Source organism: Parasteatoda tepidariorum, chromosome 6 (genome assembly GCF_982258835.1).
Source record: "Parasteatoda tepidariorum strain Cologne lab strain chromosome 6, Ptep-v5.0, whole genome shotgun sequence".
Taxonomy (NCBI): Eukaryota; Metazoa; Arthropoda; class Arachnida; order Araneae; family Theridiidae; genus Parasteatoda; species Parasteatoda tepidariorum.
This window is the reverse complement of record NC_141760.1, coordinates 56,508,644-56,523,277: the sequence shown is the minus strand read 5'-3', so window position 1 is coordinate 56,523,277 and position 14,634 is coordinate 56,508,644. Positions and strand designations below refer to the sequence as shown.

At 28.2% G+C, this 14,634-nt stretch overlaps 1 protein-coding gene across 1 annotated transcript; it reads left to right on the top strand.

Moving 5' to 3' along the window:
- Positions 1-5,938: 5,938 nt before the first annotated feature.
- On the top strand, positions 5,939-6,439 carry LOC107452794 (uncharacterized). The gene has a single exon (XM_087166848.1). The coding sequence runs from the start codon at positions 5,939-5,941 to the stop codon at positions 6,437-6,439; it is 501 nt and encodes a 166-aa protein (XP_087022974.1).
- The last annotated feature ends 8,195 nt before the right edge of the window (positions 6,440-14,634 follow it).

The following is a 14,634-nucleotide window of genomic DNA, read 5'->3' as shown; positions in this document are numbered from 1 at the left end:
ATTAATTTTGACATTTTATTACAGAAAATACTTGGCTCTTCAAAGCGACTGATACGGTTTATAAAATCTTTGTATAAAAAGAAATGCAGGTTGTTGTTATTTGCATAGGAATCTAACTTTGATAAAATTTAAAAATTTGTTCAAAAACTCACTGAAAGATGGTGCTGTTGTCTGAAAAATCATTAAAAAACGCTAATTAAAATATTTGCAATGGACACCAGTTGCTTTCACTCTCAGACTGGTAAAAGTTATTATAAATGGGAAATATTGTGAATTACATCATTTTAAAGTTTTCCTCTTATCGCTGGTTCAAAGTTAAAACGACACTTCTGAAAACATAATTAGTGTCGTTTGAATGAGAAGTGAGTGCAGAAGTGTCGTTTTAATTTTGAACCAGCGATATATTCCTCTGAACAGCATTATCTGTGGATGAACTTTTCAACTAATTTCAGAAGTTGGTGAGACTATAAATGTACATGATTTCCTAAAAGTAAGAAAAAACTGTAAATTTTCTTAGACATATTTTTTTTTAAATCGACAATTATTTTTGATACACTCGGTAGAAAAATAGTTCTTTTTCCTTCTTTTCAACATAGGAGACAAAATGAGTAAGCTCCGTGACACTGAACCAGAGAACCGGTAACAACAGTTGCCGTACTTAAAGCATCAAAAAATTGTGATCAGATATTATCTTAATATAAGTGGAAATATTCAGTCATAAGAGTGAATAAACGAATTTGTGTAAAAAAAAAAATTGATAAACTTTTATTTGTATCAAAAAACACTTTCAAGAAATTTCCCTACTTTCTTCTATTGGCACTTCCTCGTTGAAATGGGAACTTTTAAGAAATATGTACCAAGAAATTGAGAATCTGATTGTTGCAATTTAAGCAAAATGATCAAACCATTTCAAAAAAATTATAAATTCAAACAAATTCTAAATTCAATAAATTCAACAATAACTCAATAAATAAAATTCAATAATAATTCACTGACTAAAATTCAATAATAATTCAATAAATAAAATTCAGTAAAACATTTTTAAGTCAAATAGAATTGAATAAAAAAAATTTAAGTTTTTAAAAATAATAAATTGCATGTAATTCTTTCTTAAGATATTAATATTTTTAGTTATAGTTTGTTTTTCTTTCTTCTGAAATATTGATAAATAAATTATAAATAAATGAATAATAAATAAATGAAGAAGTGCAATGTAACAGGGAAACTATGAACCGCTTTATTTGTAATTTTGCTAGTTGAAAGATAGTTTACACTTTAAAAATTCATACAATTATAAACAACATTATGTTTTACAAGGATTAATGTTTGATTTTTAAAGGCATATATTAAAGCTCTATTTTTTTTATTAAGGTTTGACATTTTCAAAAACATTAAGGACATTTTGCATATTTAAAAATATTCAGGAATTAATAAATTAAAGCAATAAATGCAAAAGGAGCACTGAATTTTGGTGATAGAACAACAAATATTCATCATAGAAAATGCTTTTTCAGGTGATTGTAGAGGAACTATTATCATGCATTTAGGAAGTTGTAAGCTAATTATAATTTTGATCTTAAGCTGATTGGAAAAATAAAATTTATTAGTAATCTTCAAGGAAACAAAATACAACGGAGGCAAAATATTTTTATGAGATGCTCATATAAAGATGAAAGCTATCTTACATTAATAGCCATCATATAAATGTCATTTTCTTTCAGATTTTTAAAGATGTAACAAATAAAATCTTAGCAGCTGCTTATCAAGAAATAATTAACTTCTTATATAATTGGCAAATATTTTTTCAGTTTTTCGTAAAAATATTTCAGCATAACGGTAAATGGATATAATGTAATTTCTATAACTTAATTCATACTTCCATAATTTTCTAAAACTTAAATAACTAAAATGTTTGTGCAGATCAATTGTGCTTTATAATGTTAATTAGATTTTTCAGTACTTGTTTGCTTAGGTAAGTTTAAGATCTAATATAATTAATAAACTAATAAAATAATAAGCTGATCAATGCAATTAACTAATTTTGTCTGCATTTAATTAATCATTTTTATAATGCTTCAGGTAATTTTTTCAGTATAAAAATAATCTAATAAAATATGAGATAAATTTTATATAAAAATGTTTTTTTCAGATCAAAATTAGGCTTCGAATCAAAATTTTAAAAATGCTTTCATAAATTTTGAATTTAAAAATTGGAAGAATACATAAAAACATGAACCATGAAATTGAAATCACATTTTATCCAATTTGTCAAGTTAAATATTTTTAAAATATAATTTTGGAAATTAATGTATACCTATTAAAAAACATTTTAAATAAATTGCATTATAACATATCATGGACTTCTTAACTTTTTCTAAAAAAAATAAATGTTTGCCTCTGCGCCTAAGTTTTTAAAAGCGTCACAATTTTTACAACTGAAATTTTTTTACGCTTGACCATCACAATGCTACCACTTATTAAATATTTTTATTGTCATCTTGTATGCTTAAGAAATGTATCAAATGAAGCTTGTAAGTATGTAAATGAATTAGTTGTTCAAACAGAAACTAATTAGCACATCATGAATAGATTTATCCATCCAATGAAACTGCAATTTTTGTGTGTGTAGTTTCTCCAATTGTGCAATCAATAGAACAAAAGCTGGCGTTTTTTTTGTCCTGCAGACAGTAATGTTAATGAAATTCAATTCATTAGAAAGTCGATATGAATGATGTTTTTTAATTAGCTCAAGTCAAATCAATTTATTAAAAAAAGAGAAGTTTTATCATCATTTCATGCATTTCATTGTTTATTTTATAGTATTGTTGTGGTTACTTTTTTCCTGCCTGGTTATTACATTATGGAAATCGAATTCTTGTGTAATCAGAGATAATTTTTTTTAAATTTTCTTCTTTAAAATATATTTCTTGAAATTGAAATTAAATATACATTGTTACAGTTAACGATAAAGTTTTTCATAAGCATTGTCTGTACTTTACTCTCTTAATTATGTTTCATAATATTGTTTCTTAATAAGAATATTAAAATCCTTCTACGAATTAAATCATTCTTAATTAATCTTACTTCGAATTAAATTAATATTTACTTCAAATTAAGGAAATATTACCGTCAAAATTGAAAATGTTAAAGCGCAAATGAATTATTTGTTGTATGCGCAGCCTTCAACTAAAATTAAGAATTTGATATTTTATTTTACTTCCTACCAAAAAAGACTTTTTTATAAATTAATTCAAACTGAATGCTTGAAAATGATATGGAATATTTAAATAAAAAATATTGAAAATAATAACGACCTTGGAATTGATAAAGACTGAATTAAAAAGAAATTACTGTCAAAATTGCATATGTTAAAGCGTAAACTAATTATTTGTTACATATGTAGCTATCAACTGAAATTAAGAATTTGATATTGTTTTATACTTCTTACCAAATTATGTTTTTTTTATAAATTAATACAACCCGATAGTTTTAAAAATTATGAAAACCTTGGGATTCTTTAGTTCTGTGTTTAAAGAAAGAATAAGGGAGATATTTAGTCCTAATTTTTTCCTGAGAAAGGAACTAAGTGCAGAATATCAACTATCCAAAGTTCTCTTTACATTTTTATTTTAAGAGATCTCTTAATACAAAAAAAATTCCAATCAAAATCCTTCAAATCGGATGATCAGAATACTAAAAATTTCGAAATTACTTTTTTATGGCAAGAAGAAAGTAAAATACTGATTAAATTTCAAATCACGAGCAGAAACATTTCCAAAAAGAGTGAACAAATTTATTCGAATTAAATATTTAGAAAAATGAAGAGAAATTTCAATAAAAGCTTAGAACATACAATATTTATACATATTTTTCTTCCTCAGGGTTTGCACTTAACTTAATAGAAAAACTAAGATCTTAATGAAATAATAAAATTTAAGAAAGTAAAAATAAAGGTAAAATTAACTAAGAACTAAGGCATAAGAGGCCTTTTACTGTGATTAAAATTTCAGAATTTAATTATTTAATATTAAAGTAAATATTTTTTTATTACTTTTTACACCATTTAGTTACTTGTTAAATATAAACTTTGGTAACACTGCTTCTAAATTGTTATGTAAGAGATAAATGCTATTATGCAATTTTTTTATACTAGCATTAATGCTAGTGTATTAGTGTGTATAATACTAGTTCATCAGCAAAACTAGTTTAATGCTAGTGTTTGTTGCTAGTGTTAACACAATATAGTAAAATTATGCTATGAAAATGGAACCAGTACAAAAATGAAATTAAAAATTAACACTTTTATAAATATCATTTAGGCTTTTCGGTTTAGCTTTGTCTAAATAATTACTTAAAGACATTTAAGAAAGAAATTTAGAAAAAAAATCTTGGAAACATTTTTAAATATCTTGCATTTCTACATTCATATTCAAAACTGTTACAATGAGAAAAAAATCTGTCGGAATTACCAGAATGTGGTAAACTTCACTGTGTTTCTGAATCTATGAGAAAAGCAAAAACTTGACATTCTTTACCAAAACGCATTTGAAGATATTTTTGTATGATTAACCATTAAAAAAAGTGTTATAATATGAAATAAAATTTGGTAAATGTGGCAAAATTCGATAATTTTATCATGATATCTTAGAGCATGACATAAACAAAGTTTATTCTTATAAATTTGCTTTCAAGTTTTGTATTTCTTGCTAAATTTTTGGTAATAAGAACTATAATTTTGAAAGCAAGAAATTCCAGTAAATCGTTGTCATACGAAAGGAAAAATAACCAAATGATGGTTTAAAAAACGCATGCTTAAGTTTTATTAATCATAATTACGATTTAAAAAAACAGAATGTTATGACTATACAATACTGTAATTTCGCCAGATTTTTTTTCTCCATCTAGAATATAATTTAAAAATAATTTATCTCCTTAAGTGCAAGCATAAAATTTAAAATTATAAGTAGAAATTTTATTTAAAAATTTGATCACAAAAACTCACACTATAATAGTCACAAATAACTAAGTAATTTGGCAATAATGAAACCTAATATGTAATAATACAATAAACAATTAATTGTAACTTGTAAGGAGAAAAATAAAATTCCAATTGCTTAAAACCCACACTTTGAAAATGGGGTGCAAATTTTTTTTCCAAATTAAAGTCAAAAATAGGAGAAGAGAAGTTGGGTAAAAAAAGGCATAATATGTAATGATGCAAAAAATATTTAAAACGATGCCATCTCCATTATAATACGCTTTCAAATCTCAACTAAACACACAATAAAACAATGAAGTATTGTCTTAAGAAGAATAAGGGAAAGAGGACATTTTTAACAATCACAGAAGAAGCAGAACAATCGCTGAATTTAGAACTAAACAGTCATCATCACCTTGTTAGCAACAATGAATTTAAACATCATTAATTAAAACAATTATAATACATTTATTAAATTATCGATGCCTCTTGTTATACTAATACAATTAAAAATTGCCTCGAGGAACTTCCTTTAAAAATGACAGTCAAATGTAAGTATTTATTTTGGTAACATTCAGGAATAATGTATAATGATGCAAGAAACAAATTAAAAAAAATGTTTTAAGAAGCTGCAGAGTCGTTCTTCTAAATCTTTTGAGATTCAGAAGAAGATTGAGATTTAATTTTTATTCTTTTCGTTCTCTATTATTGTATCTCACATTTTATTTCTGAGTAAAAATTCTTTCGAATATTGGCAGTCGAATATAGTTTTTTCTTCCTTTTTTGTGAAAATGTGACCAAATATGTTTCGTTATAAATGCGTGTCATGCACTACCTCTTTTGAAACCTGAAACCCCCTTGGAAATAACAAACGTTGAAATAAACTTGGATCTTGTGAAAACTGTCCATGGTAAAAAAGATGTTGCTCTAATTATTCTAAAAAATCTTGCCCTGGAGACAATGGCGGTTAGATACCCAGTCGACGATTGGCTACATGTTTTTACCAATGGTTCTCAATTTGACTGCCATTTTAATGTAGGGGCTGGTGTCTTTTCGGAACTTTTCTCTTTCTACGTACCAGCAGGATACATTGGCACCGCCTTTGACGGAGAAGTAGTGGCCTTGAGTACAGCCTTACAGCAGCTACTGGCCCTCCAACACAAATCTGAAAATGCAGTTCTCTTCTCGGACTCACAGGCCGGCATACAATCAATTAGCTCACATGAACGTCCCTTGACACCTGAGATTTCTCGATGTCAAGACCTTTTGAGGTCTTTATTTTTGAGGGGAAAACGAATAGTCCTCCAGTTGGTGCCAGCCCATTGTGGTGTTTGGGGCAATGAGCAGGCAGATTTACTTGCCAAGAAAGGTGCCAATTTGCTACAACAACCAAATACGGCAACTTCCTTTTGGAAAATCAAACTGTTCCTTAAAAATTTATGTAAAACCAACTCATTGTAAGACCTTCAGACTCGCGCAGCTGTGAAAAGTTGGATAAATGTAAGCTCTTCCTTAATTCCCGACAAAAAAAGACGTGATGCAGTTGCGGCCTTCCGCTTATATACAAGTCACGATTGTCTTTCTGCTCACTTATACCGCATAGGCCTTTCCACCACGCCTTTTGTCAACTTTGTAAATCTGGAGAGAAATTGGGCAGGGACCACCTGCTTCTATGTGGGGCCCTTCATGGACACACTGAGTCCTCAAGATATTGGGAAGCAAGAGAACATTTAAGGCAATGACTTCGGTCTTCTTTCTTTGTTATCCTACGTACATTTGTATTCATTATTTATTTCATCTTTCTATTTGTACCTTTTGCCTTGCCATTAGAAATAAAAAAAATAAAAATAAATTTTTCGTTACAATGAATTTTTAAAATTATTTAAGAAATTTGCACCGAAAAATCTATTGTTTTTTAAAACAATAATTTTTCTCATGTGCATTCTCAAAATGAATGTCAAATTTCCTTTGTTTGTTATTGTCCTTTTCTCAGGAAATTGCAGTCAAAAACTAGTATTTTCTTTGATGAAAATATAAAGTGACGCAATCAACCATCATTAAAGAGCCGTGATGTCTCAGTGGATAGAGCTCTCCTCTGCCAATGAGGTAGCTCGGATACGAATCTCAACGATGACTGGTCGATATGATTTCGCACCGTTCATAGTGTTGATGTAAGTGGTAGATGGATCATGGGTTTGAGTTCTCTATCCATGGAAGGTTTTCGTGTTTTTCCTCTCCATGTAACACAAATACAGGTGATTTTCAACAAACTGTCCTCCACAAAGGAAGATTTCTCTCAATGCTTGATCCAGGAGTTCCCTTGACTTCTGTATTCGGTTCAAAATTACAAGGCTACAGAGGTGAACAATTTTAATCGCAAATTCAAAATTAGGTCGATTGTTCTATAACGACTGCAAAATATAATACAAGATTGCCGGTTAAAATAATTATTTAGATGATTTGCTCTGCACTACAAAAAATTTCGGATCAAATTATACTGAGAAGTACCGGCATTTATGGTGCCGCCACATATGAACGTAAAATCCATTTTTACCGGAACATGTTACGGAACAAAAAAATCAGATGTACCATAATTTTTACAGTAATAAATACCATAACGTCAATGAATCACTCTAATTAAATATGTATTACGATAAAATTTACGTCCTAATATTTGGAAGTAAAAATGGATTTTAGGGAAGAAACACCATAAGTGGCGATATATCGTAATTTGATCCGAATTTTTTTGCAGTGTGCAAAAATTTGAACAATCTAAGAAGAATGTTTGTACTTACGATCATCAAAATTTCAGTTTGCACTTTGCACCTGAAGAATTATTATTTAAAAACTTATTTCCTAATACGTAATAATATATTGAGTATTAAAAAAATTATTAAACTGAATGCTTCTCAAAGAATTAATATTAAAAATAAAATATTTTAGTTAATTGAAAAAACGGTCTAAATTTTAATGATTCAAACAACACTTATAATTGCTATAATTAAAATGATGATTTTAAATCTCAACTAAGCACAGATTATAACAGTTAGTAATTAATTTAATAAAGTTAAAATGAGAAAGCATCTCTCTAAAAGATGTCTGCAAATTGTTGGAATTAGTTAAACAATAAACTACTAAACTGTTATGGCAAAATGCTTTAAAACATTACTAAATTTAATTAAAATGCAATTATAAAGCAATTTATGTTTCTCAAAGTACGTAAACAGTTTAAAATTATGCCTCGTAATCTTTTCTGAAAATGGCAGGCTAAAGCAGATATTTGCTCCGGAGAAAATGTGCACTTCTTCTGTAAGGATATACTATAAAATGGGACACTTTGCTTTTAATTAATTTTTTTCCCAGTACAGTTAAAAAATGTCGGATCAAATTGCTATATAAAGTGCCACTACCTTTCGTACATCATCAGTAAAATCCATTTTATAGTGAAACCTATTTTCACTGTAAGATATTATACCGTAACTGTTGCAGCAATATTTATGTAATTAGAATGATTCAGTGATTTCGTGGCAATTGTAACAGTAAAAATTAGGGTACATCAGATGTTTTGTTCCGAAACACATTCCAGTAAAAATGTATTTTATGATAAAAAGTACCAGTAACATGAGTGCGGTACTTCTTACTTTTCTAGTTTTGCAGAGGGTACGACATCAAATTAAAATACGATTTAACGATGGTTGAAAAAGAATTGCGTCCAAATTAGGTGCATAAATACTCTAATCTGACATACTTATATCCTTATCGGCCATATGGTCACTTAAAAAAAGCATCCAATAATTTAATTATTTTTAAGAAAACTAAAACATTTTTTTTAAAGAAAATTTAAAAGTAATTTTATTGAATTATCTTTCAGATAAATTTAAAAGTATCTTCACGAATTATGCGTTTTCTTCTAGATAAAATAAAATGTAGAATGTCTTTTTAGATAGTGTTTCAAATAAAATCAGGTCTCTTTTATTTCCAGATAGTTTGAAATTTAGCTTCAGAGGAATTCATATCTAGAATTCTTCCAGAATTCTATAACTTGTCCAGACAGATTTAAAATCAGCTACACAAAAGAAAAGTTAACTTTGTTTGATATGTTGACCTTGAAAAAGCTAACCTCTAAAGATATGACATTCAAGCCTTCTGCAGTTTCTAATAATACAGCCATAACCATAAAATCTTATGGGTTATAAAAGGAAATCTTATAAGTTATGATTACTACCCGTCGTTTAGGTCCTTTTAAAGTTTCTTATTCTTCAACAAAATTGTAAGTAATAAAGGGCTGTGTGGTAATAAAGGGCGAAATCTCTCGATAAAAACTTTCTATGTTTTTGGAAGTAGTAAGCATTTAATTGAATAAAATAAAATTTTTAACGTTTTGTAATTTCGGTCTTTTCAATTTTCAGATTATTCGAAAAAGCTTGTCTAAAATTAGCTTATATATATATATATATATATATATATATATATATATATATATATATATATATATATATATATATATATATATATATATATATATATATATATATATATATATATATATATATATATATATATATATATATATATATATATATATATATATATATATATATATATGCACATGGAAAATTGTATAAATTAATAAAGAAATTTTTAGCAAACAATTTTATCCACGGACTTGCCCAAAATGGATTTGCACATGGAAAAACTGTATAGATTAATAAAGGAAATTATTTAGTAAACAATTTTGACAATGGATTCACCTGAAATGGATTTGCACATGGGAAAATCATAAAAATTAACAACAAAAAAATGTTTAGTAAATATATCCACAAAAATATACGATTAATTCAATGATTTTATATAAAATTTTATTACATTAGTTGGGTATCCATTGTTTTTTATCAGATTTTGAAAGAGTTTATCGATTTGTTTTCTGGATAAATAAATTCTTCGTGTTTTCTTGTATTTATTTACTTATTATATATATACGTATATATATATATATCGGACATTTATTTCTCTTCTTTTATATTATTACGGCATTTCTTTTTATCATAATATGGTATATTACATAGATAATAGCTTTTTGCAATTTTAAAATATTTGTATCAATTTCTTTAATTTTAAATTTATGAAATATTTGGTATTAAATATTTGAACTATATATAGATTAAAGAAGCAAAATTGAGAGTCCTTAATTTTTGTTTGATGAACTAAATTTCAAAGAAATTGAATTTAAAAAAAATGGGTTCAGGTGAGAAAAAAAAACATCTCTGAGGATTTTAATATTTTTAATATTTTTTCAAAAATTAATTATGATTATTCTTTGATTAATTGATTTAAAAAGAAAATTAAGTTGCATATTTTAGACATTTATAGGAGTATATTAATGGTTTCTTATAATAGTTATCATGTTCAAATGATGATTTTGGTTGTTGTGAGTAAGTAACTTAAACTTAAACATAAAATCAACACTATCGCACACAATCATGATAAATGATTTAACGAGCACCATCTCTTTAATCACAATCTCAAAATTGGAAATGACCTACTTTACAAGCAGGTACAATATGCCATTGGCATACCGGAGGCAGGTAAAACCGCAGAAAGAAGACTAACAGAAATAGTAAAGTACTAGGAGGCTTCGCCCCCTGCTCGCTGGCGCTTGCCAACCCCCGGAAATGCTTTCGCAGTTCATTTCGGATTGCTTCGCAATCCGATGCTCGCTTTGCTCGCTCATTGGATACGTTCTTAACGTCTAGCTTTTGTATACTTTTTTGAACACTGAAGTTCCGAAAACTTTTCACTGTAGAAAAATCTAAACTTGTGCATTTCAATGTTAATTTGAAATTGCAATCAGTTCACATATTTTTCACACACTATTCTAAATTTCAGTAGTAGAGAAAAGTAACTGTTGTAATTGTTTTAAAGTCTTTCCCGCCAGAGGGCTAAAACCATGTGTTGTAAAACAATATGAAATAGTACTGAACGCCGGATGTAAAGCATCGGCTTCGATAAAGATAATTTTGTGAGAATTTTTTTGATAATTCGGTGAGAATTCACCCGATTAGACATATGATGCTCACTACGTTACGTGCTCTTGCGCGCCGAAGCCTATCAATTAAAACGTATTATCGTTTTATATAATATAGATTAGCCATATGATGCTCACTACGTGCTCTTGCGCGCTGAAGCCTATCAATTAAAACGTATTATCGTTTTATATAATATAGATTAGCCATATGATGCTCACTACGTGCTCTTGCGCGCCGAAGCTTATCAATTAAAAATGAAAACTGTTGCCAACGCGAGAAAAGAAATATCATCGGTTTTATTGATACATACGTATTAGCGTTTTATATAATATAGATACATGATAGCCTTTCATCCCTTCAGTGGGTCGATAAATGAGTACCAAGCATGCTTGGGAACTAAACACTGGGGGTTTCGCGTTCGACTGACGTCCTAACCGGAACATCTGCTCCTGCACCCCAGAGCCCAAAAAAGGTCAAGAAAACTGAGATGGGCACAATAGGCCTTGGCCCTGTATGGGCTGTCGCGACGCTGAGTTTAGTTTAGAGTTTAGATACATGATAGAAGGAGTAGTTACTATTACAGAAGTTGTAAATATTGTTTTATTTTCTAGAAAGTATCGAATACCTTTTGTTCTGAGTGGCAATTGGATTTTTTTGCATGTGCGTTTTCGAATTTCTCATCATTGCAAGTGGTTAACATTTCGAGTTTTTTTTAGTTCAAAAATTTGTCAATAATCAAGTATATTTCATATCACTGAGCCACGGAGGCTCAGGGGTGAACCTACCGCAGTACTCACTGACCACATTATGCTGATAAACATCCTTAGTGGTAAGCGGATCATGAGACCTACTTCCCCTTGTCTTCAGACTAACCATCGAAAGTTTTCCTGTCCATGTAATGAAAATAAGATTTCCGTCAAAAAGTCCTTCACGAAGTCTATTTTGTCCTAATATTTGATGCAGAAGTTCCCTTGTCTTATGAATTGGGTTCAAAATTACAAGGTAACGGAATTAAACATTGCTTGTTGTAAGTACAGGATCAGGTCGGTTGGTTAACGCAGGTTATAAAATAAAAAATAAAACAAAATCAATGTCCACTAAATACGTTATTTAAAAAAAATTCGACCTCTATATTTTTATGTAAATGTTGTTTAATGTTTTCTATAAATGAGTTTTAGTGTATAATTTTCATTTAATGCTCAATTTCACTACATTTTCTCAGAATATTACTCTATCAATTTTGTTTACGCCATGGCTGCTTAAAAATCTATGAAAGGATTGAAGCTTTATGTTGTAATCTTAACTTTCATCGTGAATTGAAATAATAAAAGCTACAAGAGACAACTTTGTCTATATTATTTTTTATTTTTTATTTTGATGTCTTGGTTGAAATACTAGCAGCTTTGAATCACAAGCTTGTTCAACTTGTAAATAAACTTTCTAATAAAGTGTATTTCGTTATTTAATAATTAAGTTTTATCATGATTATAAAAAGAAATGAAATTGCAGCCAAAACCCCATCCTACATAAATAAGTATTTTGAATAAATTTAGTCTTACATTGCCTTTAATTTAACCAATTACATTTGTAATTGACACATAAAATGATCATTAGAAATAAAAGCTTTTATTAAATAGTTAAAAGAGAACTTCTAACGTTTTCCTACGTTCGGAAATGTAAAAACAAAACATGATGGCCTTTTGTATTCTTTCTTGTTTTGCTAATAAAATTATAACAAACTATTCCAACTATTAACTACTCTGCTTTTTTTAAAAAAAGTAACTTTGACGTAATGTAAGGTCAGAAGTTTTTTGTTTCAGATAAAAGAAAATTTCGTTTCGTTATTTAGTGAAACCACTACAAGATAGAACATGAAATAATACACAATTAAGAAAATCGAAAGACTAGGAGATAGTGTTTTCTATTTGAATCGGAATCTATATTAAATAGTTTCATTTTAAGAACTAAATTTGCTTCTTATTCAAAGAATGGAGACAGACATATGGAGACAGTTGTATAATATATATGTTTTGCTAATTAACTTTCTTTTTGAATTAAATATTTCATTTCGAGAAAGAAAATTGAAATTAAACTGCACATGAAAATTTTGAAGGCTAAAGTTTCAAAAATTTCCTACTTAAAATTACTTAAATTCAAAAATTTGCCTACTTAAAATTATACTGAGAAACTTTTTTTTTCTTTTGCAATAGATTTTTAATATATCGGATATTTAATACTTTCGTATCACTGATTTCAAATTTGCAATCAGTTTTTCTCGCTAAGCTATAGTTTTCCTTCCTTTTTTTTTGTTGCAAACTGACATTTTTTGTCCAAATGTACACATTTAAAAGCGTTACATATAACAGGGGGTTGCATAAATGTTACGGCGAGCTCTTTGAGGAGTTTAAGCACATCAAAATAGCATAGGAACATATGCCTGGAAATGTTATATGCGCCACTGATGGTGCTTCTCCTTTATGAACTGTTTCTTCGTGTACTTCAGAACTGATTATGAGATGGAAGCGCCCCTAGCCGCGTTCCGAGCATAGGTTTCCATGCAATTTTAATACTGATGATATTCCCGAACTATCCCAGTATTATGTAAAGAGGTTTACCCAGTTCTCTCTTATATATAACGTTTTTAATCGTGTACATTTCGACAAAAAATTAGCTAAAAATGTCAATTAAAAATTTTTTTTAAAATACACAAACTCGAATTAAGAAGGATCATGTATTTGCATAAATGCAAAAAAAATTCTATACAGCAAATTAAGTGAAAAATAAAATATTTTTCGAATAACAAGGACCAAAATTATTATTTAGACAGATTCATAATTTTTTTTTTAACTCAAGTGATGTAGCAATTCAAATTTTAAATTTATTATTCAGGAAAAGTGTTAAGAATGTTAATCACTATATTAACATATTAGAATTAAAAAAAGTGGATCAAGGAAATAAAAGTGGATATTTAAACTTGAAAAGTAAACAGTCGTGATAGTTAAAAGAAGAGAAAAAAAACAGTTTTTGTTGCAGCTTCATCATTCGGAGTTTTTAAGAACAGGCACGAAGACTGTATGTGACTAATTAACCAGTTTGCATAAGAGCATTAAAAATGAATGAAAAATCTAGCTATGGATGTGTGTGTTAAAAATAAAACAATGCACAGAAGTACGATTTTTAGTACCATTTATCATGCTTATTTATTTAAATTAATTATTTTTATGTTTATGTACTTGTAATTTTATTGTTTTTGTTGGGTTCTGCACTTCAGGAAAATTTTGTTCGAACACAATAGATAGTTTTCGTGAAACATCCAAACAGAGCTCACTTCTTGCTTCTAACTTGGGTTCCATCAATTGTAAGGGATGGAATTTACTGACTTATAGAATAAGCAGAAATTCTCATATGGGTTTCTGTTGAAAGCGAAGCGGTTTTAAATTTTGTTAAAGAAAGGATTTTTCCATTATTAAGTTTAATGTACTAAAATTAATGCGTTTTCGAAGCTAAGTTTTTTAAACTGAACTTCATAAATACATTAGTTTTAACCCTTCCTGACCTGAGCTTTTCGTAATCTGAGCTTTTGAGCTTGTTTTACGACTTTATTTTTGAAGAATACATTAACCTATGCTG